The 23,330-nt window shown below is 48.4% G+C and overlaps 1 protein-coding gene and 1 long non-coding RNA gene across 4 annotated transcripts in view; one reads left to right on the plus strand and one right to left on the minus strand.

Annotated features, from left to right (window-relative positions):
• Positions 1–23,330, plus strand: part of DAPK1 (death associated protein kinase 1) — a 188,731-nt gene that overhangs the window by 84,693 nt on the left and 80,708 nt on the right. For all 3 annotated transcript variants that reach the window (XM_047103057.1, XM_047103053.1, XM_047103048.1), the window contains exon 3: positions 15,014–15,235. In XM_047103057.1, the coding sequence (XP_046959013.1) occupies positions 15,014–15,235 (222 nt within the window). The remainder of the gene's footprint in view (positions 1–15,013; positions 15,236–23,330) is intronic.
• On the minus strand, positions 14,007–15,079 carry LOC124529212 (uncharacterized). Its single transcript, XR_006966293.1, has 2 exons — positions 14,987–15,079; positions 14,007–14,717 (listed from the first exon to the last, which is right to left on the minus strand). It is a non-coding gene; the product is annotated as an uncharacterized LOC124529212 (long non-coding RNA).

A 23,330-nucleotide genomic window follows, 5' to 3' on the forward strand; every position in this document is an offset into this window, starting at 1 on the left:
TTCTCCTTAACTTATCATCTTTCAGTTTTATCTTCGTGGCTGTCTCTTCAGGTAACTCCAGCAGTGACTTTCCCTGCTAGCCTCTCCTTGCTGGCCTGAAGTGACCCCCTCAGTGCCTGTTTTCTCCTCTCCCTAGACTTCCTCTGTGAGGTGAGTCCCCACCTGATTCAGAGCCAAGGTGATGGATCTGTAGGCATCACGGGAAAGGACTTGGCCAAGAGCGCTGTGGAAAGGATTCCTCTCGGCCGGGCTGAGAGCCAGACAACTGCTAAGTGCCTCTTAGAGACCTGGGTCCGGGACTCTTGCAGGCCCTGGGAAGAAAAACCATGAAGAAGCCATTATCCTCCGCTGTAGTCAGTCTCCTGAGCCAGACAGGCCTGTGTCCAGCGTCTCCCAAGCACATCGGTCCTCAGGCTGTGCCGAAAGCCACATGATGCCAAGCTTATTTTAATTTCTCCTAAGGTCACTCAAGTCCATATTCCTCAATATAGACCTGGCTTTTGGGGATAAGGCGGAGCTAATTCTTCTGATGACAAAGCATGGCAGAGGGAGGGGGGCCCAGACCTGCCCGTGACGTGCTCCCCTTGGCAGCACGTCTACCAGGCCTGTCCGTGAAGGCACACAGGCAGATAGAACTTCTGCCTAAGCTGAGAAGGAAGATGTGCAAACGTCCAGACATCTTTGTGAAGCGTCTCACATGCTCCAGAACCGGGCAGAGTCCATGTCTGGGAGGATTATCACAGTTTCTGGAAGCTTCGTTGAATCTCTGCAACTGGGTGCCATGGCTGTACAATTACAACCTGTGCCCATTAGACTCGGCTGAACTTTACTTTTCATGTTACCTTTGGCTGGCTTTCCCCATCTTGAATCTCCACACGAATGAAACTGACTTTCTTCTTCGGTCACGGGAGAAGGGACTTCAGCTCAGCTCCTGTATTTCTTCTCTTTCCCCATAAAGTTATATGAACCTACTGCTCTCTTTTTCAGCTCTTTCCCCCTGAGAGGAGCTTGCTGCCTGGAGGACAGATCGTACCTTATGACCCAGTTCACTTTAGCCCAGAAGCTGAATAGGGATGATATGACAAAGTCAGGGTGAACAAACACTGGGATTGATCCCAGGGGAAGCATGCCAAAGTCAGAATGAGCAAATAAGGGACTGACCCCTCTGAGTCTCAGCGGGGCACCCAAACCCCCACTGTGGTTTGAACACACTCTGGGGGCGGGAAGCCCACGTCTGCAGTCACCCGTCGAGGTCACCATTGATTAAATGGGAGGGCTGATCCTGGCCTGGCATGACAACCTTTCCTTATAAGGGCCTTGTACTCTCCAGAATACTGGACTCGAAGGGCAATCCTGGTCCCACTGTGGGACTTAACTATATTTGGAGCAAATGTTTGGAGTGTTGTTGTTTGTTTTATTTGTCTGGTGAAGGTCCTCTTTAGATTGTATCAGATGGCACTGTCCTGATACTTGTTTTCTTCCTTCCTTTCCCTTCGGCTTAAAAAAACAAAAAACAAACACCAAGCACATGTCTGTGTCCAGCCCTGAGTTTGGTAGCCCGGGTGGTGCTGAATGGATTAGGTGGAGTTCCCCCCAGCCCTCAGCTAGAGCGGGGCCCCCACTCATTCTACACACCTCCGTCCATCATACAGAGCACTCGCAACCCTGTTATATGGAGATGTCCTGTTCGTCACTGTGAGGTACAAATTCCAAAAGTCACAGACCGTATCTGAATCAGGCAAGATGACGTATGGCCACAAGTGACAGTAACCAAAGGAAGGGCCCCCAGGACAAGATGGCAGCGTTGCTTCTAGGCACGTATAAATCAAGGGCCCGCGAGGCTGCTGAGGACTCACTCTAAGGGGTTTGCAGGGTCAGGGCTCCTTCCCGTCATTGCCACACCCTTTTGGTGGTGGCTCCCATGGTCCAAAGTGGAGTAGGGTCAGGAGTTGTCCTATAAACCCACCGGCAAATAGTACTGCACTCTGCCTCGGGGCCTCTACCCTCCACAGCTCCCCTGCCAGCTCTCAGTTCCTATCAAAACTACCCAACCCAATGGACCACCTGAAAGAACAGAAAAATTCGTCTCAAATGGTACTGGGCCTGTGTCAGGACTGAGACCATCGTGCATTTGCCTGTCTCCTCTAAGCTGCCAGACCAACAGCCTGAAGGAGGCAGAGGGACAGCCACCCCAAAGCAGTGGGCGGCTTCCTCGCCCCGGCCTGACTTAGTGGGCCCCCACCCTTCTGAGGGTCTGAACGCTCCCAGTGCCATCTCTGCACGTAGCTCTGCCTGGCACCGAGGAGGAAGCGGCCTGACCGGGGCCACGCCTTAGGAAATAACCTCAGAGTGTGGCTCTGTGTTGAAAATTAAAGGGAAACTGTGCATACAGAGTCCAGTCCCAGCTCTGATGAAGAAACTAACTGGGAGAGAAGACTAAAGCAAACTTTCCAAAGAAAACGCGACTTCAAAATGCTCCATGACAAAAAACAAGCAAGGGGCGCCTGGGTGGCTCAGTCCGTTGAGCGTCCGACATCGGCTCAGGTCATGATCTCACGGTTGGTGGGTTGGGGCTCCACGTCGGGCTCTGTGCTGACAGCTCAGAGCCTGGAGCCTGCATCACATTCTGTGTCTCCCTCTCTCTCTCTGCCCCTCCCCCATTCACACTCTGTCTCTCAAAAGCGAATAAACATTAAAAAAAATTAAAAAACAAAACAAAAACAACAACAACAAAAACAAGCAAAACAATCACAAAAGGGTTTTGTGGTTATTGACCGAAAGCCTCTGAAACGTTGAATGCTGTATACCCCCTCTTGGAGACAGCAGTCAGCTGAGTCTTTTCGTACAGACCTGTGGGACTCTCTTCACACAGTTTTCCTTCACCTGCTTGGCTGTGAAACCCTTTCTCCGAGTAGCATCTCTTGATTTGAGAAACGCTCTTCCAGATGGATCTCAGACCTTCCCCGTCCAGAGAGGTGTCCTAGGGACAAATGGGGTGAGTAAAAACATGCACTGCTGACTTTCTAATCTTCCTTATTTCTGAGTCCTCACCCGCTTGGGGTTGCTAACTCCTTAATTATAAGGAGGCTGCTCGAGCCGCCCGATATGCTGGCTTCTTTGACCCACCGGCAGCACCGTGCTTCTGCTAGAAGCCAGGTCCTTGGCCACCCTTGCCTTGGGTCCAGGCTTTTACCGTCTTCTCCTGGGCGTGGGTTTCTCTGTGTGGTCCTGGCTTCCAGGGGGGTGCTCTCCCAAGGGGTCCACTCTCTGCCCCGGGCCTCCTCCCGCTGCATTGCTTTTACATCTCCTGGCCTCCCGTAGGCGTCACCTCGCGTTCTGCATCTCACTCCTGACTCCTGTGTTGCTCTGGTTCCCGGGGCGACATGCTGGTGTTTATGCCCTTGGTAAACTCTGCCCCTCCCCTGTCCGTACCCTGGCAACCTGCGCTGCTTTCTCATTGGCTGGGGGAACCCCGTTCTTCCAATCATGTGCCATTTTGACCGAGCCCCCGTAGCAATGTCAAATAGTTTTTGAGGGGTTGTGTGTTTTTGATCGCCCTCACCATCCGCATCAGCAGCATCATCACCAGCTTTGAATTTTTCTAAAAAGTGTTTTGCCTGCCTGTCGTGTGCAGCTTCTCAAAGGGCAGAGAGAGGCAGTTCGGAGTGTGGGCTGCACCCAGAAGCCTTCCAAGGGAATTGACCTTGGTGCTGAAGTATGCGGTCCCCGGATGGGTTAGCTGTCATCATCTGCTGAAATCCGGGCACTGGTGGGCTGGGATGGAAGGGGAGGCTTCCACCGGGCAGGGCAGTGTTCTTTCTCCTCACATGTGCTCATCTCCAGGCGGCATCACCGTGGGAATTCCCTGGGCACGTGGACATGAGGGAGCGGCGTGTGCACTGAGTCTTGTCGGGGCAGTAGGTTCTGTGTTTCAGGGTGGGGCCTGCGCTCAACATGGCCTGGGCCTTCTTGTGCCTTCCCATGCCTTCCCGTTAGGCCGGTCTGGGATCCTGGTCACCTGCTGGCCTCTCACCCCCAGTATCGAATCCTTCCTCCACACGGCTTTCCAGGTCATGGGCCAAACCCACATCCGAAATATTTTATTGGCTGTTCCACCTGTCCGTTGCTGTGTAACAGCCCCCCCCCCCACCAAAAAAAAAAACGTGGAAGCATAAACCAGCAATTTGCTACGATCTCTTACGCTTCTGTGGCTTGCCTGAGCATTCCTGCTTGGGGTCTCTCATGAGGTTGCACTAAGTGGTTGGGTGGGGCTGGAGCCATCTGAAGACTTTTTTTTAAAATTTTTAAAATATTTATTCATTTTTGAGAGACAGAGAAACAGAGCATGATCAGGGGAGGAACAGAGAAAGAGGGAGACACAGAATCTGAAGCAGGCTCCAAGCTCTGAGCTGTCAGCACAGAGCCCGATGCGGGGCTCGAACTCACAAACCGCAAGATCATGACTTCAGCCGAAGTCGGACGCTTACCTGACTGAGCCACCCAGGTGCCCCACCATCTGAAGACTCAATGAGCCAGATGTTCAATAGCCACTCACTTGGCCAGCCTGTTAAAGCTGCTGTCAGCTCAGAGGGAGCTGTTGATGGGAACACCTCCACATGGCCTCTCCACACAGCCCAGGCTTCTCCCAGTATCGTGGCGGGGTTCCAAGTGGGAACACCCAAGAGTGTGTGCTCTGAGAACCAGGCAGAAGTCCCAGAATCATTTCTCCTGCATTCTATTGGTCAAACAAGGCTCAGATTCCAGGGGACAAGGATGAGAATCCACCTCATGATAGGGAGAGACAAGGTCACACTGCGGGAGAGCACGTGAGCTGGAAGGCCATCTTCGGCCATCTTTGACCGAGGCCATCTTCGCAATGGGTGGTTTGCTTCCCACTGCTTTGCCACAGACAAAAACTTCAGCATCAAAGCAAAGCCACAAGGTCCTTTGGGGGCCAAAGGGGACAAATCAAATAGGCCTCATCCAGAATGGTTGAGTCCTAACAGGAGAAAAAAGGCATAGAGATTTAGTACTTAGATTGCACAGTTGTTGCATAGAAAAATGCCAAGAAGAAATTTGGTGCTACCTTTCAGCTGCTGAAACAATGCCTTCTGGGCTCCTTTGAGAAGTATGAAGCTGAGACATCTTGTTAATTTTCATCCTTTACACCATCACGATGTGGTTCAAGAACCCAGCTTACACTCACATGCATGGCCTCATTTTGTGTTGTAATTACCCTCACATAGATGGGGAAACTGAGGCTCAGAGAGGTCACTGCTTTCTCATGGTGTTGGCAAAGTTAGGGCTGGCATTGTTGTATCCTGGGCATGGCCCAGTTTGTGGGGCCTGCCCACTTCTCCACCATTGCCTCATCTCTCAGAAATACGAAGCAGGCTCTTTCCTGCCTCCCTGACTCAGCTCCTGTTTTCTCCTCCTGGACACTGTTCCTCCACACATGCTTTCTTCACCCCTTGGCTGGCGCTCAACCTTCAGGACACAGCCTGGGCCTCCTGACCTCACACTCTCCCCTGGGGTGGTTCAGAGTGGCCACGTCCTTTTTTATGGCCCTTCCCGTATTCTGGTGTTACGTGCTCGTCTCCCCCATTAGTCTGTAAACGCTTTGGGGTCTTTTCTCCTGCCATAAATGTTAACTCATCCTTGAAAAACAATTTCTGTCACCTCATCTCTTATTTAAGACCTGTGATTCCAGTGTTCAGGCAGGATTCAAGCCACTACCACTCTCTCAATACAGCTCTTCAAGAAAAACAAATGACCCATAAGCCAGCACTAAAATTGTGCTGAGGTTGATACATGAACTGAAAAGTAGAAAATATTTTGCCTTAATTAGAAACCTTGTTGCAGGGGCGCCTGGGTGGCTCAGTCAGTTAAGCATCCAACTTCAGCTCAGGTCATGATCTCATAGTTTGTGGGTTTGAGCCCCGTGTCAGGCCCTGTGCTGACAGCTCGGAGCGTGGAGCCTGCTTCGGATTCTGTGTCTCCCTCTCTCTGCCCCCCCCCCCCCGACTGGCACTCTGTCTTCCTCTCTCAAAAATAAATAAACATTAAAAAAAAAGAGAGAGAAAAAAGAAATCTTATTGCAAAGATTTGGTAGGAGGGAGAGATGGAGCTTATCATCCATTGTATTGAAACCAGATCTATTTACAGCATTAATAGAGGGAATTCACAGCAATAGTTACCATAAAGAATGTTTTAAATAACATATACTGGGAAGAGACATATTTAAAATCAAAGAAAAATTTGTATGCTGGTTTAGCCACTGTATTTTTTTTTTCAAATATTTATTTATCTTTGAGAGAGAGTGCGCGCAGGAGTGAGGGAGAGGCAGAGAGAGAGAGAGGGAGAGAGAGAATCTCAAGAGGCTCCTGGTCAGTGCAGAGCTCCATGTGGGGCTCAGTCCCAGAAACTGTGAGTTCATGACCTGAGCCGAGATCAAGAGTTGGTTGCTGACCTAACTGAGCCACCCAGGTGCCCCTGTTTTAGCCACTTAAAAAAAAAAAAGTCTGCACCCCCCCTTCCTGGGTGGGAACTTGTTCTAATGTGGTGTCTAGATCAAGGTCAACAAGTAAAATGTTAGACCCTGGGCTAGGTGCCCACCCAAAGGGAGAGAACACATCGTCACGTGGGGCCGGGTTGCTCTTTCTCCATTCTGAATGTGACGCTTCTGTCATTGTACATTGATGTCATCTTTCCCCAAGTGAGCAAAACTCCCATGGACAAATGAATTTGAAAATCAAACCCGACTCAATTAAACAAAGTTCAACAGCTTCATTTTTAATGCACTACATGGACCTATCAGAACCCACCTGCTTCACAAATGTGTGCCTGCCATCCTTGTGCGCTGACCTTGAGAACCTTCTGTGGTTCTTGCTAATTGTTAGTATAGTGCTTCTGAAGCACACACACAAACACGAGTTGCTTTTTATTGCAGAGAACTTCAGAGCATGTTAAAACAGTGGTTTTCATTGGTTAAAACACTTAATGAGTTTTCAGTGGGGAGGAGAAGTCCACACTCCCCAAACGTATTTAACCACAATCCTCCTCTCTTGTGCCTCCAGTTCCCAGAGCCCTTTCCTAGAATGATTTCTAGACCTGTCTGTAACTTCACAGGGGGGTGGCCTGTCTTTCAAACAAAATGGACACAAGCCCAGGGCAGCAGCGAGGTTCAGTGGATAGAGTGTTGGAGGCAAATACGCTTGGGATTCACCTCTCAAGTGTGGCACTTACTTGCTTGAAAGATTTGAGGGGAGTAGAAAAAAAATCGCTCTAAGGCTTGGTTCTTTCCTTGACGGAAGAGTTGATGATGATATGAATCTCATAGGGTTGTGATAATGAATAAGGTAATTATGTGTAAAGCTCCTTGCATAGAATTCTGGTTGTAATTCTTCGAGTGACTACAAGGTGATTCGATTAGATATACCAGTGAGTCAAAGACATTAGGTATCAAGTTGTTCTTTCTGAAGTTTTGCTCCTTTTATCCAAAGTTTTCTCCTTTTTTTTTTTTTTAATTTTTTTTTTCAACGTTTATTTATTTTTGGGACAGAGAGAGACAGAGCATGAACGGGGGAGGGGCAGAGAGAGAGGGAGACACAGAATCGGAAACAGGCTCCAGGCTCTGAGCCATCAGCCCAGAGCCCGACGCGGGGCTCGAACTCACGGACCGCGAGATCGTGACCTGGCTGAAGTCGGACGCTTAACCGACTGCGCCACCCAGGCGCCCCAAAGTTTTCTCCTTTTAATAAAATCTGTGATTATTTTTGAATCAAAAAAATTTTTTTAGTATCAAACTCTTTAAAGTAGGGATGTGTCTCATTGGTTTTGTATAGTCTGGCCATTGGTAGTTAATACATGTTTATTACATTTAATCGAAAGTGTTTATGTCAAAATGAATTTGGATGGCTGTTCTGTTAGTTATTAGGTGGCAGAGAATATTAGTATATTTTTATTTTATCCATTTGTTTATTTATTTATTTATTTTGGGAGAGAGAGAGAACATGCATGGGGGGGAGAGGAGCAGAGAGAGAGAGAGAGAGAGAGAGAGAGAGAATCCTAAGCAGGTTCCACACTTAACACAGAGTCTGACACGAGGTTCAATCTCACAACCCTGGGATCATGACCTGAGTCAAAATCAAGAGTTGGATGCTCAACTGACCAAACCACCCAGGCACCCCAATACATTTTTTAAAAACAACATCCAGTCGGATTCTCATTATTTGTGGTGTAGTGATGTTCTGTGACTTTACCACAATCACTGAATTAGCGAATACTGACCCATTTGTTCTAGAGAAAATACAGGGTTAAGTTTCTGTGAGCCTCTGGTCATAGCATTTCTGTCATCGGATCAGTGTACAACCTTGTTTTCCGTGTGTTTCTGCTTAAAGGGACTTCTGTAATATGTATTGTTGATTCCTTAACATTGGACTCATGGCCAACAGCGCTGATACTCCTGCCCAAACAAAGCTTATCTATGTGGCACATGTTTTCTCCGTAAGGCCATCACAGCCTCTGTGCCTATGAACAGTGGACTTCACACTTCGGGGCTGATTTTAAATAGCGGTATCACCAACAATAAGCAGAAATGCAAAGACATGGCACTAAACAGACCGTTAAGAGGACATGTGTACATGGTACAGAAGCTGAGACGGAAGGCGGAATGTCCCCTTGATCTGCCTCAGCTGGGAATGTTCACGTCGGGCACCTCAGATCCACAAATGACCGTGAACGCACTGCCAAGTGTTGATTATGCAGTTACGCGTGCATTTTAGCAAGTAGGTGAATTTGCAAATATGGATCCCGCTAAAAGCGAAGATCAACCCGTATTCTGTTTTGTCAATTTACATGTGCAGGTACGCACTGATTTTCTACCACCCACTGACCATCGCTGCAGCCGTCTGTGGGGCTGTCAGTCATGGAGGAGCCTGCAGGGTTTGTAACAGGAGGGAAGCTGGAGCTCAGGCCATCGATTCCCCCCCAACCCCCGACGGGCGATGCAGGTGGCCTTGCTCCTTTGTGTGCATTTACTTTCTTCCCTGCCCGGAGCTCACCCCGGCAGCTGTTATCAGGTTGTTTCTCTGGGATCCCATGATTGAGAAGCCCTGGCCCAAAAAAGCCCAAATGAGTCCTTTTTTCAGTTGTTTTATTGGGGGAGGGGGATTGGAGAAGAGAAACTGTCCCCCCCCCCCAGAGTGGGTGTGGCAGCTGGTGTGCTGAGGGCCAGCTGCCCAGGAAGGAGAGAGGTCAGGAGCAGCCGTTAACTGCCAGTCCAGTTCGAATTAGTCCTCATGAAGCAAATTACAGTGTTTAGAAAAGAATTTCTTCTCCGAGAGGTCTGGCTTCCGTTTGCTCCCTGCCGGAGGAGATCTGCTGTGAAAGCTCCGGGCACGAGTTACCGAGTGCACACTAAGGCCCAGTAGCCTCGCGTGGGCCTCCTGCCTGCCCTCGCTCAGCTGTGACTCAGTTTCCCAGGCTGCGGTGGGCAGCAGCTCGCCCTCCACGTGGGGCGGGGGTGGGGACAGCAGGGATGCTGTGTTTGGAGGATGAAGCCGGGTGCCAGGTTTGCCCGTAGTTTTACGCACTTAAACACAGTACGGCCCTGTTGTGCTGTTCATTTTCTTTTTAGGGCTCTCTTCCCCCAGCAGTTTTGAGAGGTGATACTTTGTTGTGTTTGTTTCTTTTGTTTTTTAAAGCATACATTTTCATGGTGAATTGCAAATCATTAAAATAGGGAACACTGCCTCAGCCCAGAGGGTAAGAAGGTTGAGCTTTCAGAGAGAAGCCTGAAGATTGGGGGTGGGGGTGGCCCTCAGGGCCACGTAAGCCAGGACCAGGGCCGGCCAGACCACGCCTACTTCCCCAATGTGTCCTCTTGTCACAGATAACAAAGCCGGACACTGGTTAAAGTGGAAAGGACCAATTTTAATCAGCAACGTACTGTCACAAAAGGGAAGGGTCCAGTGTGACGTGCGCGAATTTTGGTTTGTGCAGAGGTGACTGACTGGGTGTTTTAAAGGGAGAATGAGGGGTTGGAGAGGGGGGTGAGCAGGGGCTCAGGACAGTCAGGGCAGTGAAAACTTACAAATAGCTGGAGGGGGGTCGATCCATGTGAACCCCCCCCCCCCAAACCAACGCTGGAGACCGGAGCCCTATCGCCAGATGTCCTCTGGAAGAAATGGTCAGTTCTTTTGGAAGCCTTGCGTTTTCTCCGGCAGGCACTTTAAGGGGGGGCTAGAGTCATCTCAGGGATGCAGCCTTGAGTATGTTAATGTTTGTTCAAGTCTTTATAGGCCAAGCTGGGGGTGTCACTGAGCAGAGGGCTTAGAGGAGCCTGGCTAGCGTTTGGTCAAGGAGAGAATGTTTCACCTCTGAGAGGGTCTCGGGCTAGCCAAGGCACCACGAGAGGTGATACTTTGAAGGCAGCACCAGTGGCACTTCGGGCTTTTAAGCACAAACCGTAAGCCCATGACAGTAGCACCAGTTGTCGAAGGTTAACAATAGAAAACAGTTATTGAAGACTTAATACTGCCAGGCGCTGTTCTTAATTTTTTTTTAATGTTTATGTATTTTTGAGAGAGAGCGAGAGAGAGACAGAGCATGAGTGGAGGGGCAGAGAGAGAGGGAGACACAGAATCTGAAGCAGGCTCCAGGCTCTGAGCTGTCAGCACAGAGCCCGATGCGGGGTTCAAATCCATGAACTGGGAGATCATGACCTGAACCAAAGTTGTACATTTAACCAAATGAGCCACTGAGGCTCCCTGATAGTGTTCTTTAAAAAAAAAATTTTTTTAATGTTTTTATTTATTTTTGAGAGAGAGAGAGAGAGAGAGACAGAGCATGAGTGGGAGAGGGGCAGAGAGAGGGAGACACAGAATCCGAAGCAGCCTCCAGGCTCTGAGCTGTCAGCACAGAGCCCGACGCGGGGCTGGAACCCATGGACTGGGAGATCATGATCTGAGCCGAAGTTGGATGCTTAACTGACTGAGCCACCCAGGCACCCCTGCCAGGCACTGTTCTAACCACTTTCCATGATCTATAGGCTCATTTAATCCTTCCTTTCCACCCAACAACCCTCCCAGATAGGCGCTATTATTCTACCCAGTTGGCAGATAAGGACACTGAGGCAGAGAGTGTTAAGTCAGATGTAAGCCCACAGGTAATACAACTAGTAGGCAGGGAACCAGCTCAGACAGGCAGCCTGTGCTCCCAGCGCCACACAATTCTGCCGAATTACAGGCAAGCGTCTTCAGGTAATGCCTCGGGTTTTTAGGATTCTAGACTCAGAGGTCAAGAGCAGCACATAAGCATCCTGCGTGAACTCCTGGAGGAGCTCTGCATCCCCTGCCTCGGGGGACGAGATGTCTGCCAGACAGGCCTCTGTTCTCATGGAATTGCCCTCTTGGGAAGGGTGGAAATGGGCAAGAAACAGGCAGAAATCATCAGAGGTGCTCCGTGGACTCAGGTGCCAGAGAAAGCACCAGTCGGAGCATGGTGGGGGTGGGGGACAGGCAGAGGTTGGTAGTTGGACATAAACAGGAAAAGTGTCTTTAAAGAGATAGCATTGAGATGAGTCTAGAAGAGTGGTCCTCAAAATTAGTTCACACCCTCTCAACCACCTGCAGCCAAGGTTAGTCAGGACACTGGCTGCGGCCGTGGGCACTAAAATCACATCTTCTCTTGGGTGGGGGTCCTTTCCCACCCTCTGGCCTTTATCCCTGCCTGCTCTCCCCTCAGGGGACGCAGAAGTGTGAGTGAGGGATCAATTGTCTGGTGAGGGAGTAGGTTCCAGATATGTCGCTGCAGATGGGGGCAGCGCGGTCAGCTTAGGCCTGTTCACACACTCCTGGCCTTGACGTGTGGATTTCTGAGTACCTCACCTTGGCCCAGTCGCTAGCGTGGGCGGGCCTTGATGCTTTCACCTTCCCATAGTTAAAAGGGGAAAGGTCGGGGCGCCTGGGTGGCTCAGTTGGTTAAGCGGCCAACTTCGGCTCAGGTGACGATCTCGGTTTGTGAGTTCGAGCCCTTCGTCGGGCTCTGTGAGTTCAGAGCCTGGAGCCTACTTCAAATTCTCTGTCGCCCCCTCTCTCTACCCCTCCCCTGCTGGCACTCTGTGTCTGTCTCTCAATAATAAATAAATGTTAAAAGAAAGTTTTTTTTTTTTTTTAAATTTTTTTTTTTTCAACGTTTATTTATTTTTGGGACAGAGAGAGACAGAGCATGAACGGGGGAGGGGCAGAGAGAGAGGGAGACACAGAATCGGAAACAGGCTCCAGGCTCTGAGCCATCAGCCCAGAGCCCGACGCGGGGCTCGAACTCACGGACCGCGAGATCGTGACCTGGCTGAAGTCGGACGCTTAACCGACTGCGCCACCCAGGCGCCCCGGTTTTTTTTTTTTTTTTTTTTTTAAAAAAGGGGGAAAGGTCACCATGAACATTTGGCACTAAAAACACATTTGGAATAGTCTTTGAATTTAGGCTCGCATTTAAGTTCTTTGTGGCTTGCCTGGCTTTTTGTTTTTTTTTTTTTTTTAATTTTTTTTTTTTTCAACGTTTATTTATTTTTGGGACAGAGAGAGACAGAGCATGAACGGGGGAGGGGCAGAGAGAGAGGCAGACACAGAATCGGAAACAGGCTCCAGGCTCCGAGCCATCAGCCCAGAGCCTGACGCGGGGCTCGAACTCACGGACCGCGAGATCGTGACCTGGCTGAAGTCGGACGCTTAACCGACTGCGCCACCCAGGCGCCCCTGGTTTTGTTTTTTAAAGCACCATGATTCAGACCAATGAGTCCACCTTGAATCTTGACCGCCCTGAGAAAAGTCGCAGTGACCGTGTGAGAGGCACGCACAGGCCCAGCCCCAGGAAGCACGAGCTGCCTGTGGGTTGGAGGTCCTGGGTTGGGCCAGGGCACTGTCCCACCCTGCATCCGGGGACCTCTTCGGGGGTACTCGGTTGGGAGAGGGGTGTTTTATAGTCAAGCTGTTTTGTTGGTTTTGTTTTTTTTTTCCTCATAAGTCCCATCTCTGCTGCTCACCTCCACCCTCCAAGAGAGAGAAGGCCCAATTCTTTACTCTTCAGAAAACCCAGAAAATGTTGTAATAAAGTCATAACAGATCCCATGGCTCTTTAGGGTCGTGAGTTTACAGGCAGTTGGTGCTAGCTTTCTGGTGTGATTTATTCTTCAGCCTCTCTGCTCTTCTGCTGCGGGGGGAGAGAGAGTATTAATAACCTGTCATGCAAAAATTTGGCAGTGGTATAAAAATAATCCTTTACTACGTGTTTTTCTTCGCTGACCTCTGCTGCTAAAGTAAATGAGTAACGTAAAGTGTCCCTTCTTTACCATTGAAATGTTACTGTTAATTTGATTTTCTCTCTCTCTTTTGTCTTCATGTGAGAGTAAAGCTAGTGAAAAGTAACCGTGACAGTTTTCTACATATCAGTTCCCCAGCACCTGCCAAGAAATACACAGATCCTGTCATGGGTGGGCTCTGGGGAAGAAGTGTGGGTGCCAGCTTTGACACGGGAAGGGGTTTTGTGTTGTGTTGTGTGTGCGTATTGTGTTTGTGTTACTTTCAGGGTAGCTTACTTACCTCTCAGGACTTTACCTGCTTATGTGTTTATTTTATTATTTTTTGTTAAGTTCTGTTATTGTACTCTTTTTTTATGTTTTTCTTTTTTTTAATGTTTATTTGTTTGAGGGGGGTGGGGAGAGGAGGGGAGGGGCAGAGAGCGAGGGAGACACAGAATCTGAAGCAGGCACCAGGCTCCAGGCTTTGAGCTGTGAGCACAAAGCCTGACACGAGGCTTGAACTCACGAACTGAGAGATCATGACCTGAATCAAAGTTGGACGCTTAACCGACTGAGCCACCCGGGCGCCCCTGTTACTGCACTCTTTTATATATAAGCAGGAGGCTCTGGTTACATGCTGTGGCATAGGGTATATCGATAGGATGCTTTCCTCTGCAAGAAATTGAAAACCCAGATCAAACTGGCATTAGCAGTAAAGAGAATTTATTGGCTTCTGTTGCTGAAAAATCCAGGGGCAGATGGCTTTCAGGGTAGGGTTGATCCACCATTTCACAGTGTTACCACAAATCTGGTTTCTTTTCTTCTACTGGCTCTGCTTCTGCAATGGTTGGCTTTAAACCAAGAGTGGACCTCCTCCTGAAGTCCTAAGATGGCTGGAAGTGGCTTTTGGGGTCATATAGTTAAGTATTAACATCCAGAAGAGAGTCTCAGAAAAGGTCTTTGTCTCTGCATCCTCCAAAAGGTCTTACTTAGGTCGTGTGCCTGTCAGTGGAGTCAGGAAGATATAGTACACTGATTGGCTTAACCTCAGTCACCCTATGCATATCTATATATGGGGGTAGAGTCAGCTTCCCCAGAAGTGCAGGGTCCCTAGTTATAGATATTTTTGGGAAAGGAGGGAAGTGTGTGATGCTGGAAAAGCCACCAACAAATGGTAAGTATATATGGCTTATGGCTTATCAATCCCTGAAGTATGAACAAATACATAGCTTTCATTGTTGTTGTTCTGGATGTTTCAACTGATAAATACTGGTCCTAGAAATATGTCATTGAAAGCAGGGCCCTATGTATTTTTCTCTCAGTTCCCCTGTCTTGATCCCTTGTTTTTCTAGCCATATAGGAGAAGGCTTGTCAGAAGGAGGTCAGGTCGGGGAGCTCCTTCCTGCTATCCCAGAATCTGAAACGGGAGGGAGGGAGGAAGCACAGAAAAGCACATTATTAACCCATTCAATAAAATATAGTTCAAGAAAAGAATTTGTATTGCTTGTAACTTTATTCATAAAGAAACAGGTTCAATGAAACCAAAATGTCATAAGAAATATGCCTGCTTAATTTGTTAATTTCCCACACTGTGGACTTTCCTCCTCGCAGTTCCACAGCCCCTCCTCCCCCATGCCACATCCTTGCTCAAATCCTCTCTTTTCCAGTGAGCAATAAAGAAATGACCTGTAACCTCTCCTCCTCTGTCTCCAGTGGGCAGTTTGCAGTCGTGAAGAAATGCCGGGAGAAAAGCACTGGTCTGCAATATGCCGCCAAGTTTATCAAGAAGAGGAGGACGAAATCCAGCCGGCGGGGCGTGAGCCGCGAGGACATCGAGCGGGAGGTCAGCATCCTGAAGGAGATCCAGCACCCCAACGTCATCACCCTCCATGAGGTTTATGAGAATAAGACGGACGTCATCCTCATTTTAGAACTGTGAGTGCCGCCTTCGTGGCTGTGGCTGGGCCGAGGAGGCATGGGGTGGGGATCAGAGTGGGTCGAGGTCAGCCCTTGGCGTCCCTGCAGCTGGACAGCTCGGGGGCGAGCACTGAGCCTCAGGAAATAACTCTGCTTTGCCTAGTTCGAGAACAAGCGTGAACCGCCTGCCCTGAGGCCTGGCTGCGGTTTCCTAGAATGACGCTGAAGAGCAGCTGCCGTGAATGTGGTCCTGCCCGACTTGCAAAGAGGCCCCCAAATCTTGGGGCTCCTCTTCCTGTGTCATGAGGCCATCCGTCTGCTGAGTTTTATGATAAACTTTAAGCTTATGTTCTTTTTCTCCTCTCGCTGTTCCTCTGCCTTCCCTCTGTTTTTCTACTTCTCTTCCACCTCCCTTGATTTTAACCCCCATCCCCATTTTCAGCTGTTGGAATTGTCAACACTGATTATATAAAAGGGTAAAATTGAGCCAGAGGTGATTATAGGACTTGTTTTTAAAGCATTTTGCTTATTTTCTTAGGCAGGCCCTGCCTGTAGGATGTTATTGTGGGAAACTGATCTCAGCCTGTTGTTCTGTGTTGTATCTGTCTGTTCCCAGGCCCCTGCTTGAGGGCCCCACTCCTCTCCTGCTGAAGAGACAGGCTGGAGGAGGCAGGGGTGGGGGGTAGGAAGCTCTCTAAGAGAGCCTGGCTGGGAATGCCTCTGATGTCTCTGGGCTGCTCCCATGAAGGTGAGGGCAGGAGCCATGGAAGGAGCAGAAGACAAAGGGACAAACAGTCCTGGGTGGTTCTCAGTGATGCCAGGCTCCACTCGTTTCCTGGGTCCTCCCGAATTCACATCTGCCCTGGGCCAGCCAAACAGCTCCCCTTGTTTGCAGACCAGTTAGGGCTAGGAGGCGATTTCTAGACCAGAAGGGATGGAAGGAAAGAGGTTTATGGAGGGCCCAGCCTAGCCCTGAGGGCATCATACTCTAGGCTCCCTGGGCTTTGCCATCAGAGGGGCCTGGGGCTGCCCACAGATTCTCATCTGTCTCTGGTGTAGGGGCACTGTATTTTAGTGGGTCTGAGCAGCAACTTTCTTAACTAGAAATTGGGGTTAATAATAGCTATCTCAGCAGGGTCTTGAGGAAATACGAGAGTTAAGAATTTGATAATACTTAGCACAGTGAGCCGTGAACATGTTTCCTTCCTTCCGTTCAAACAGAAGATCCCAACCTCTGCCCTAGAGACATTTGGGGCTGGATAATTCTGTTTCAGGGGCTTGCCCTGTGCATTGTAAGGTGTTTAGCCGCATCTCTGGCATCTGCCCAGTAGATGCCAGTAGCACCCTGCCCACTGTCTCCTAGGGGACAATGCCACATGTCTCCTAGGGGACAAAATATCCCCCTTCTCTCCATGGAAAACTCCTGCTTTAAGGAAGAGCAGGGCCTTAAGAACATAGGGGATTAAGGGGCCCTGCTGGGGACGGCAGAGAAAAGAGAGGAGTCAGAGTGTAATCCTCGCTGCGGTTTCGTGTGGTGACTCTCGAGAACCAGACGGAACTGAGATCAAAATCCAGGCCAGTCCTTGACCATCCATAAGCCTGCATTTTCCTCTCTTTAGGCTGTTGTAAGAGACCATGAATACAAAATTCCTGGGGGGGGGGGGAACATTACAAATCACAGCTGTTTTGCCTTTTCAGAGAATTCCAAGGTTGTATGCAGTGACTCAGGAATGTCTCTTATCTTCTCTATACACTGAACTGTTGGCTGCTGCCTGAACCCTTCTGGCTCCCACCTGCCCATGCACATTCTGGATTCAGCTTGACCCCATCCTGTAGACATTTCCCGTTAGGTCCATTTATCCTATGCATAAATTGGGTGATATATAGGTATTTTTTTTTTTTTTTACCATTTGATTTTCACAATTTAAAAAATCTCGTAACGGTAAATTTGATGTCGGGGGAGGGTTGTGGAAGTTAACACATGTTTAGATTTGTGTAACCACCACCCAAATCAGGATTCAACACAGTCCCATTACCCCGCAGGCTTCCTTGTCTTACTCCTATAGAGTCACACACACCTTCCGCCCCCCTACCTCCTGGCCACCGCTGAGTTGTTCTGTCTTCTCAAACGTGTCCCATAAATAGAATTGGACAATATTCAGTCTTTTGAGACTTCTTTCACTCAGCACATTACTTTTCAGTTTCATACATGGGTGCTTTGCTCTCTTTTACTGCTGAGTGGTATTCTGCGTGGATACTTGTCTGTCCATTTACCCCTGGAAGAACATTTGGGTTGTTGCTGGTATTTGGTGATGGTGAACAGAGCTGCTATAAAAATTCACTTGCAGGCTGCTGTACGAACTTAAGTTTTCATTTCTTTTGGGTAAATACCCACGAGCCGTGAGTGGGATTGCTGTGTCACACAGAACTGCGTGTTTAACTTTCTAAGAAAGTGCTGAGCTGTTTCCTGAAGCAGCTGCACCGGATAGCAGTCCCTTCAGCAAAGGATGGGAGTCCCAGTTGCTCTGCCTGCACTGGCAAGTGTCAGTGACTTTTATGTGTCAGTTGGGGTGTCGGGAGACATTTGATCCAGTATAATTCTGGGTTGTGTCTGTGAGGGTGGTGCTGGATGAGATTACCATTTGAATCTGTAGACTGAATGAAACCAGTTGCCTTCTCCTGGGTGGGTGGGCCTCATCCAATCACTTGAGGGCCTCAATAGAACTAAATGGAACCTTACCCTGAGTAAGAGGGCATTCCTTGGAGCCTAGGACATTGGCTTTTTCCTGCCTTAGGAGTGGATTGAACCATTGGCTGTCCTGGGTCCCTAGCTGGGTCCCGCCCACTCACCCTGCAGATCTGAAGACTTGTCAGTCTCCATGATTATGTGAGCCAATTCCTTAGAACGAATCCCTTCTCTCTCCATGTACTCATATGTGTCTCCTACTGGTTCTGTTTCTCTGGAGAACCCTGACTGACACAGTCAGAGGGGAAGTGTAACCCATGTTTAAGTATCACAAGCCTGCCCCATTTGTATATGTACTTTGCTGTGAAGAAGTATTTGAATTTTTAATAGATTCTTCAAAACATTAGGTCCGCCCGGAAGACACAGCCATCTTTGTCTTTGAGGAAATTATCGTTGTTCTAAATTCTAATAGCTTTAAGGGAAGATTAGCCATCAGTGACATATTACATCCCCTCTTTTCTTTCTTAAGAATGCTGAGGTATAGGGTGGCTTAGGAGAGAATCAACTTTAAGAATTTGTGAGAAAAGAGCCGTGTGACATGATAGTGGCTACTTGGCTGAATCTTCTGCTTCAATAGTCTTTCGGTGAATGTATTTGTCCGATTGATTGCTTTGTGATGATCTCCCAGGTAAGTAGTACTTCCGTTCAGGCTTTCTGTGAAGCTTGCTCCCTCCTTGAAAACTTGTCCCTGACTCCACTTGTATGTGTGAGTTGTCACTTGCAAACTCCAGGCCCATCCGTACAGCTGGGGTGAAGAGACCCCAAACCACCACTCAGTTCCCCTTTTCGCAAACTGCCTCCCATGACCTGGATAAGGTACAGAAATGGCATCTTCTCTGTCCTTTGTAAAGAAACTATTTGGTGTCTGTGTCAAAGGCAAAGTTGTCAAATCCTAGCCCAGGATCTGCTCTTAAACAATTTTGTAAGCCATGGGACGCCTGGGTGGCTGATTCGATTGAGTCTTGGCTCAGGTCATGATCCCAGAGTCATGGGATTGAGCCCCACATCGGGCTCCATCCACACTGAGAGCGGAGCCTACTTGAGATTCTCTCTCTCTCTCTCTCTCTCTCTCTTTCTCTCTCCCTCTCCCCCTCTGCCACTCCCCCTCTAAAATGTGTGTGTGTGTGTGCGTGTGTGTGTGTGTGTGTGTATAAAAGAATTTTATAAGCCTTGAAAGTAGCTTTAAATAATGGCTTCTCCAGTTGTTTTACTGGGGAAGAATCATTTGTTTCATAGCTGATCTGCTCAGCACAGCAGGCACACAAAGGCGTTAAGTGATGTCTCATCTAGGTTTCATGTCCTCTATGTCCCACTGTCCCCTAATGAAGCCATGCCAATATGAAGCTCTCTTCTCACTGTGCTATTACTCACCCTGCATTGTTGCATGGGCAAGCCACTTTAAAACTTTGATCGTCAGTGTTTGAGTCACTTCATAAATTCTGTTACCTGGTAGAAAGGGAAGCTAAGCTCTCAGAACTTAAAGTCAGTGCTGATCAGAGCCACCAGCTTCTAGAATTTCATTCCTAAACTTGCTGCTTAGAAACAGCTAAGTATTTCAGGCTGTGGATGGTGATGCATTTTTCTCCCTAACTCTCCTCCGGCCAGATATGGTTCAAGCCCAATCGCAGAGGCCAGAGAGGGGGGATATGTAAGCAGGTATCATGTGCATGGAGCCTCGCGGTTGGTCAGACATCGGGAATAGTGGGGACTGTGACTCAGCCAGAACCCTGATGCCTCACCTCCGTGGGCAGCCACCCATCAGTTGATTGTTGCCACGTGGAATGTTGGATCTTGTGTTGCCAAATCTTGCAACTTTTTTTCCAAGAAAAGTCTGTAACCTAGGCTTTTAATGTTGGCAGCTCACAGTAGTCATAACAAACAAAAATAAAACCTGTCTGAGGGCCACATGTGACCTGTGACCTGAGACTCCAGTCTGTTTTATCACAGCAGTATTAGTTGTTCACCACTGTGGGGGAAGCAGTGTGTGATAGGTATAGTCAGAGGCAGCCCAGAAAGGCAAGACGCACACTTGGTGTCATCGAACGTCACACACAAAATCATTGAAAATGATTTATTTTTTTAAATTTTTTTAAATGTTTATTTATTCGAGAGAGAGAGACAAAGACAGAGACAGAGACAGAGCATGAGCAGGGGAGGAGCAGAGAGAGAGGGAGACACAGAATCCGAAGCAGGCCCAAGGCTCTGAACTGTCAGCACAGAGCCTGACGCGGGGCTCAAACTCACGAACCGTGAGATCATGACCTGAACTGAAGCCGGATGGCTAACCAACCGAGCCACCAGGAGCCCCGAAAATGATTTTTTAAAAAATGGGCAATGTGGTTTAACACAGTGGTTCTGAAATGTCAGCGTGCATCAGAATCTTCTGGAAAGCCTGTTAAAATATATATTTTTTGGGTGTACTTCCAGAGTTTCTGAATCAGTGGGTCTGAAAATTGTCATTTTAAACAAATTCCCAGGTGATGCTGATTCTGCTGGTTGGCGGTCATCTTTTGAGAAGCTGTTTCAGGTTGAATCGTGAAATGTTGAAATCCTAACCCCCAGTACCTCAAAATGTGATCTTATTTGGAAACAGGTCTGTACAGATGTATTTAGTTAAGATGAGGTCATTTTGCAGTAAGGTGCGTCCCTCATGTATGACGTACGGTGACTGGTACTGTTATAAGAAGGAGGCCGTGTGAACACAGAAACTGGAGTATTGGAATGATGTGTCTATTAGCCACAGGGGAGAGGCATGGTCCAGCCTCTCCCCCAGAGCCTTCGGGAGGAACGGAGTCCACCGATACCCTGATTTTGGACTTCTGGCCGTCAGAACCTCGACAAGGCAATAAGAGTCTGTTGTTTTAAACCACTCAATATGTGTACTTTGTTAAGGCAGCCCCAGCAACTAATACAGAAGGGCTGGTTGAACAGAAAATGGTAATTCCTAGACTGGGAGCCCACTCACATGCTAAAGTTCTGTAAGCTGGTCAAAACCAGAACACAACGCCTAATTACGGTGGTGGCTCCATCGGGCACCTGAGCCACGATGCGATGCATCAGTCTTACTCTCTGCAGAAGGCCTGGGCAGAGGAGGTGATAAGGGTCTAACTCAAGGCAGGAGAGACGTCACCCCATCCCCACCTGCTCCGGGGTAGTCATCCTGGTAGCTTTGAATCACCTTTCTGGAAGTTACCAAGAAAAGATTTATGAAGTGAAAATGCTGACCCTGCCATGTAAGTATCAGTGGATTGTAGCAGAAAGTAAACCAGTTTGGGTTTTCCAGCCTTAATTTTTTCTCCTTATCTGTTTTGTTTGGAACTTAAAGAGGAGCTTGAAATCAGCTAGCTAGCGTGTTCACTTTTCTCTCTCTCTTTTTGTGATAGGAAATTCAGTTTAATTAGTACATTAAATATTAGTGCCTATATACATTGTTATATATTTTTTTAATTTAGAAATTTAAATTTTATTTATTTTTATTGTAACAAAAACACATGAAATGGACCACCTTGGCCATTTTTAGGCACACAGTAATGTTAATTGTGTGCACCTTGTTGTACAGTAGTTCTCCAGAATTTTTTTCTCTTGCAAAACTGAAACCCTATGCTTCTGGAATAACAGCTCCCCTTATTAGCTTACTTTTTGACTTTGGCCAGGTTAATAATTGCTGGGATTCAGCATGCCCATTGCAAACAGCCCCTGAGTTATAGTCAAACCTTTGTGCAATATTAGATTACTTTAGTCAGGATCACTGTTAAGTTGGCTCCCTCTCTCTTTCACCACCAAGCCAAGATGAATTTTTTTCATTGTACACCAGCACAGGGTATGCAGATGAGCTCATGCCACACTGACGTCAGCTCAAACCTAGAAGAATCACAAGAGCTTTTCAAGAAAAAAAAATGCAGTGGTTGGAGTGACGGTCTCAAGATACCTTTAAAGGGGCAAAGTTGTATCAAGCTGACTGAGTTGTAGGGATGTAGTCGATGCTGGTAGGTGAGGCGTATCTGATGCTGGAGACCTGTCAGCCCCCAAGCCCCACCCCTGCCTGTCCCCCTGCCCCCTGCTCTCTGCTCCACTCCTCTCCTGGTCCTCACAAGACACAAAAGCACACTCAGATTGCTTCAGTGCTATTTTTTTTTTTCCTAGCTACATTTGTTCCTTCTTTTTGAGCTTGTGCCAGCTCTTCTGACTTTTTGAACTTTTGGTTTTATTCAGAAAGGTAATTTCAAGATCTGTTCTGGTTTACAGTTTTGGCACCTTGCTTCTCAGATATCTGCTATTAGGCAAGAGCGGAGAACCGAAGTGCATTTGGCAGCGGCTTCCCCTTTCACAACAGAACTAAATCACACAAAATTGGTTATTTTCCCGTTCAGGCGCTCTCTTGAGAGACAAAACCCTGAGTGTTATGTCTTCCCCCACACCCTCGCTTCTTGCCAGTTCAGTCGAAAAGCATTTCCTTACTGTTTATTCATTGGGCATTTTCACTCACTTATGTGGATTATTTGGTTGCTGGATGGTCTTAGAAAACTTGGGAAAATGGCAATGATCAAAACAAACCAGATGTGGCATCTGAACTCATAGATCGTGGGTTTTTTTGTTTTTTTGTTTTTTTTTTTTAACCGGATATGCATTGTCTCAATATCTGGCTTGGTGTTCCCTGTGCTGTCTACATGAGTTGTTGGTATTTGCAATCTTTCTTACCTCCAAGAAGGACCTGTAGTTGCCGTGGTCTGGTGAACGGGTACCATTGCTGCCCGCCAGCCGGCCTTCGGGATATCCGTGGCTCCAGTGACAGGCGATTCTTGAGCCCCTCCCCAGGGACCGCAGACTACTTTAGGACACTCTGGGGTAATCCAAATCCCTGGGAACCGTTCATGCTTCCTCTTGGAAGCCATGTCGCAAAATCTCTTTATTCTTCCTGTCTTGGTCACCCACTGTCCTAACCAACACTTCGGGAGGATATGACAGGAGAATTCCGTGGGATTGTGGCTTAACTGGCCCTTCAGACGTTCTGATTTCCTCTCTTGCCCCATTCCCTCTTCTTGCTGCCCCAGTTTCTTTTATGCATGGCTTGGCCATCCCAGTCACAGGTCCCGGCCTCTCTGTGCTGCTTGGCTTCCCCTCTGCATCCAGAGCCCGGGTCCCTCCCAGGTCAGGGGCTGCCATTTTGGTGCTCCAGGCTCGGCCCAGACCTTCCATCTGGCTTTCCTCCATGCTGATCCTGTGGCGCCCACATCGAGGCACAGTGCATTCAGGTTTCTGGGACCGTGGTTGGTGGGATGGTGGTTCAGCTTGGAGACAGGAGCCTGGGGGGACAGAGCAGCCAGACCCCAGGACGTGGGTGGGATTCCCTTCTTAGGCCAGTGTCTA

The sequence above is a fragment of the Lynx rufus genome, unplaced genomic scaffold, assembly GCF_022079265.1.
Source record: "Lynx rufus isolate CCGP_SWC_20201006 ecotype Redwood Valley unplaced genomic scaffold, mLynRuf1.p SCAF_10, whole genome shotgun sequence".
Lineage (NCBI taxonomy): Eukaryota > Metazoa > Chordata > Mammalia > Carnivora > Felidae > Lynx > Lynx rufus.